At 44.4% G+C, this 5321-nt stretch overlaps 1 protein-coding gene across 1 annotated transcript; it reads right to left on the reverse strand.

Moving 5' to 3' along the window:
• Positions 1 to 229: 229 nt before the first annotated feature.
• On the reverse strand, positions 230 to 3756 carry LOC104596624 (uncharacterized). Its single transcript, XM_088899900.1, has 8 exons — positions 3237 to 3756; positions 3083 to 3185; positions 2398 to 2885; positions 2188 to 2256; positions 2008 to 2069; positions 1483 to 1906; positions 998 to 1362; positions 230 to 829 (listed from the first exon to the last, which is right to left on the reverse strand). Exons 1-8 carry the CDS (start codon positions 3754 to 3756, stop codon positions 230 to 232), a joined length of 2631 nt encoding a protein of 876 aa, XP_088756026.1.
• Between the last annotated feature and the right edge of the window lie 1565 nt (positions 3757 to 5321).

Consider the following 5321-nt stretch of genomic DNA (forward strand, 5'->3'; position numbering starts at 1 on the left):
ACGTTACAGTCACATTCTTACGGTCTTACATATTATTTATTTATTTTTTTTAGAATAAACTGCAATGCATTAATCAACCAAAAATATCACAAACAAGCAAGTCCTCCACAAATGCTGGAGGTTCATGCCAGATACAAGGATTAATGAAACGACAAGAAGCCCTAGCTAAGTTGTGGGCCATGGTGTTAGCTTGCCTTTTGACACAAGTCACCGAGAAGTTTACACCTTGCTATAACAACGAGGAACACTCATGAACGAGGGAGCCAAATTCTGACAGGTCCGAAGCTGGAGCACGAAGGGCTTTCCAAACTACTAGGGCATCAGTTTCAAATACCACATTCTGGATATCCATGTCGGTCCCCCATTTAATTGCTGCTATAAGGGCCATTACTTCCCCTTCTTTCAAAACGAATAGACCGGGAACTGTGGACGTGTAACCTTTCACAAAAGCACCAAGCTCATCACGTATAACTATCCCAAACCCAGTGAGGTTACTACTCGTGAAAGAGGTAGCATCAACATTACACTTGAAGGAACCAGGAGGGGGAGCACGCCAATTACCGTCACCTTGGTGGTTAAGATTAATAACCATGCCCAACCGCTTCTGTATTTGAGCTTGCTTCCAATCATGGAGAAGCTGCAAACTCCCAGTAACATCATGATCGGGCAACTTAAAATTATTTCTCCATAGCTTGGAGTTACGTTGAGACCAAATGCTCCACAAAACCATGCAAGCACGTCCAGACTTGTCCCAATCAGTTTCTGCTAAAAACTCAAGAAGACAATTAGCAAAAGAGGTGTGATTCGACACATTTATGCTGATGCCAGCCTTAGACCAACAAGCTTGAGCATATGGACATGATAACAAGACATGGCTCAGACATTCAACGTTAGTATTACAGAGATGATAGGAAGTATCTAACTAGATGCCACGCCTAGCAAGCTGGTCTTTACAGGGCAAACACTCCCTACAAACCCGTCAAACAAAGCTCTTCACCTTAGGTGGAATAGGAAGCTTCCACAACTTATCCCATCCACATGAAATAACAGCTTGAGAGTTAGTGGTATTAAGATCCCTTGCAACCCTATATCCTGACTTTACTGAATATACTCCATTTGGTGAGAAATACCAAATTACTCGGTCCTTTTGACTAGCATAAGACAAGGGAATATTCAAAATTGCACTAGCATCCCTTGGGCCAAAAAGCTCATGAATCATTTCGACATCCCATTCCTTGTGGCCTAGAATCCATAGGTCCAAAACCACAATATCTTCAAGCCCCTTAACTCTAGGCGAATCAACCTTAAAATTGCCCATCTCCTTAAGCCACAGATCATCCCACAATGCCAGAATGCCAAATGCTTTTCCAAGTATAACTTGGATTATGCCCACATTGGACAGCTAGAAAATCCCCCTGGGGAAGTATTTAGCCTTGAAAACACAATAGACAAGAACATACGGGTTGGAAAGGATATTCCAACCTTGCTTTGCAAGCATTGCTAAGTTGAAAGCTTGCATATCTCTAAACCCCATACCACCCTCTTCCTTCCTTATAAAAAGCTTCTCCCATTTAAGCCATTTAATGCCCCTGCCATTAGAGTTGGAATTACCCCACCAAAATGAGTTCATCATTCTCTCCAACTCTTTGTTAAGAGAGACAGGAATCATAAAGGTACTCATGCAGTAGGAGGGGACAACTTGAGCCACAGATTTAATTAAAATCTCCTTACTCGTACGAGACAAAAGCTTACTCTTCCAACCCTGCAATCTCTGCCATAGACGATCCCTGATAAATCTAAAGACTTTATTCTTCTTCCTACCTATTAGAGAAGGCAAGCCTAAGTACCTCCCTGTCTTAATAGGATTAACAACCCCCAATATGCTAGTCACTCTAGCCTTCACATCCTGAGGCACATTTGAGCTGAAAAACACACCCACCTTCTAAAAATTGATTGCTTGCCCCGATGCTTCTTCATAGACTTTTAGGATATTCTTCATGGCATTACATTCCCTTTCCTCTGCCTTGAAGAAGAAAAAACTATCATCTGCAAACAAAAGGTGAGAAACACTAGGCACACCCCAACAAATACGACAACCAGAAATCAGACCTTCTCTTTCAGCTTTATACATCAAAGCAAATAAGCCTTCAGCACATAAAATAAAAAAATAAGGGGAAAGCGGGTCACCTTGGCGAAGACCTCTTCCAGGAATAATAGGCCCAACCTCCATGCCATTGAAAGCCACAGAATAGGAAACTGTAGTGACACAAAGCATGATCAACCTAATCCATTTGTCAGAAAAACCCAATTTCTGCACTTTAAGCTTGAGAAATTGCTAGTCCACCCGATCATAAGCCTTGCTAATGTCTATTTTGAGAGCAACCTCGTCCACCTTACCCTTCCGCTTCCTCCTCATAAAATGAATAAGCTCGAAAGCTACCAAGACATTATCAGTGATAGCTCTCCCAAGCACGAAAGCAAATTGAGCATTCGAAATAATGTTAGGAAGAAGAACTTTAAGATGATTAGCAAGCACTTTTGAGACGATCTTGTACAACACATTACAAAGAGAAATTGGTCTCAAATCTTTCATAGTTTTCGGGGACTCACACTTCGGAATAAGCACTATAGTAGTGTCATTTAGTGAAGCTGGAAACTCTTCTCTGGAAAGCCAAGACACAACAGCTTGAAAAATATCTTTACCAATCAAGGGCCAGAATTTCTGATAGAAAGTTGGATTTAGGCCATCCGGACCTGGGGACTTGTCCAGATGCATTTGGAAAACAGCTTCCTTAAACTCCTCAAAAGAAAATGGAGATAGCAACTTCTCATTGTCTGAGTCTGAAACTTTACAATCAACAAAATCGAAACCATCAATAGCATGACTAGAAGACAAGGAAAACAACTTACGAAAATAATCCTAGACCACTTGACAAAGACTACTCGGATCATCATGCCAATTACCCTCATCATCCATCAATCTCGAAATTCTATTGGTCCTTTTCCTCATGGATGCTGCCGCGTGAAAATATTTAGTATTGGCATCACCATCGCGAAGCAAAAACTCTTTCTACGCTAACACCAATAATCTTCCTCCTGCCCTAAAAGCTTTAAAAGTTCAATTTTCTTTTCTTTAATAGTCTCAATATCTGAAGGAATATTGCTGTCCCTGAGCTTCTCAATAACTGCTTTACATTGAGCAATATCCCTGGTGAATTTCTAATTCAGACCCAAACCCCATTTAGCAAGAGCTTTGCCACACTGATCCAAACGAGAAGAAACATCGCTCATCCTCGACAAACTCCACGCATCCTCCACCGTTTTATTCAAACCTGGCTCCCATAAGCACCCATTTTCAAAGCGAAAGCGCAGCTGACGATGAACACGAGAAACACTCACTATTTCTAATAGGATTGGATTATGGTTCGAAATAGTAGCAACCAAATTCCGAAGCTTTGCGTCCGAAAATAACCCCAACCACTCTCCTGAAGCAAAAGCCCTATCAATTCTTTCCTGGACCCATGCCTCAGCCCCTCTACCTATCTCCCATTTGAAGCAAGAGCCAATAATAGAAATCTCGTGAAGGTGATAATTTGAAATAATCTCACAAAACCCAGCCAGAAGCCAGTTAGGATGATCCAATCTGCCCTGCTTATCCTCAGGAGAAAGCAATACCACCACCCCTCCCTTCCCTATCCACCGCAAAAGCACCAGCAAATCCAATCCAAATTCAAATTTCTTCAATTTTATTGACATGAACAAGAGTTTCAATTAAAAAGACCTCGGCATTACGATAAGTCCCAATCGCCTTCTCGGCATGGGCAGACAAGTCCCAGTCGCCTCTTCGGCATGGGCAAAATCAAAGATCAAGGAGAGTGGACTACGAGTCGCTCCTAGAGCCTAAGGGCTAAAATACCACATAAGACCCAGTCGCCTCTTCGGCATGGGAAAAATCAAGGAGCAGACTGCGAGTCGCTCCCAGAGCCTAAGGAATTGAATCAATGCTTATGAGCTCATCGAATTATTCATACCGGGCCAAAAGGAGAAATCCACTCCCTTCACCGAGTTACTTTTGGCTCGGGAGTGGGGGGCAAATGATGAGGGCGGATTTGGCCCTCCAATTATATTGTGATGCATGGCACCTCAGAACAACTAGGTGACACCTGGAACCACTTTGGCAACAACTTGCCTTAGCCAAGTTGATGGTGTCCCACCACAGGCGCAGCTTGGCCCTAGCACGAGCTGGCAGCCTGGCACAAGAACGAGCTAGCAACCTGGCACTGGCGCGACCTGGTGGCCAGGCCCTAGCGCGACCTGGCAACCTGGCATAGGCATGAGCTGGCAGCCTGGCCCAGGCGCAACCTGGCGGCCTGGCATAGGAGCGACCTAGGTGCCGACCTCGCGACTTGCGAGACTTGCTCACCGAAAAATTCGGCATGCATATCCTAACACTCCCACGATCTTTGGAAGTTGGCCCACGTGCCGAACGATCCGGAGGGTGGTCAACGTGCATGGCGGTTACCTCCAAGAATCTCGACCCACTTAGACAACCTTGCAGAAATCTAGGATATGGTGCGTGAAGCCCACGCCAAACATTGCCTATATGAAGGCACCAACCCCAATGGCAAGCAAGCAAGCAAGTAAGCAAATTCTAGCTCTCATACTTTGTGAATTTTAGCTCGCAGTCTACTATGAGAGTACTGACTTAAGCATCGGAGTAACCTCGCCGGGTTTTCCACCCCGGGTCCTCTGACGTTTGGTTCCTTGCAGGTCACTAAAGAGCAACGAAGCTCATCAATTCAGCTCGGTACCTGCTCAGCCCGACACCTCATAGGCAGCTCGACACCTGGTCAGCTCGGCACCTCACAGGCGGCTCGGCACCTGGTCAACCCGGCACCTCACAGGCAGCTCGGCACCTCACAAGCAACTCGGCACCTGGTCAGCCCAGCACCTCACAGGCAGCTCGGCACCTCACAGGCAGCTCGCCACCTGTTCAGCTCGGCACCTCATAGGTAGCTCGACACTATAGTCAGCTCGCCACCTAGCCTGCCCAGCTCGATTCAGCTCGGCAGTCAAAGTTCATTTCGGCCTGAGTCATCGGCCACTTGGAAGCAAACCAAATGACGAGGTACTTAGGACAAAAAAATTGGCCATCACCCAAAAATTGATTCATCACAAAGCATATACGCTTCTAATTAAATTCGGTTTTTAATTGAATAAATAGAAATTTTAAAAACTGAAATCAAATTATAAGAAAATCGAAATAATTGAAACCAAAATTTTTGGTTATTTCCATCAAAAACAATTTTAATTAACATATA

The sequence above is a fragment of the Nelumbo nucifera genome, chromosome 1 (assembly GCF_055504915.1).
Source record: "Nelumbo nucifera cultivar China Antique chromosome 1, China Antique-T2T, whole genome shotgun sequence".
NCBI lineage: Eukaryota > Viridiplantae > Streptophyta > Magnoliopsida > Proteales > Nelumbonaceae > Nelumbo > Nelumbo nucifera.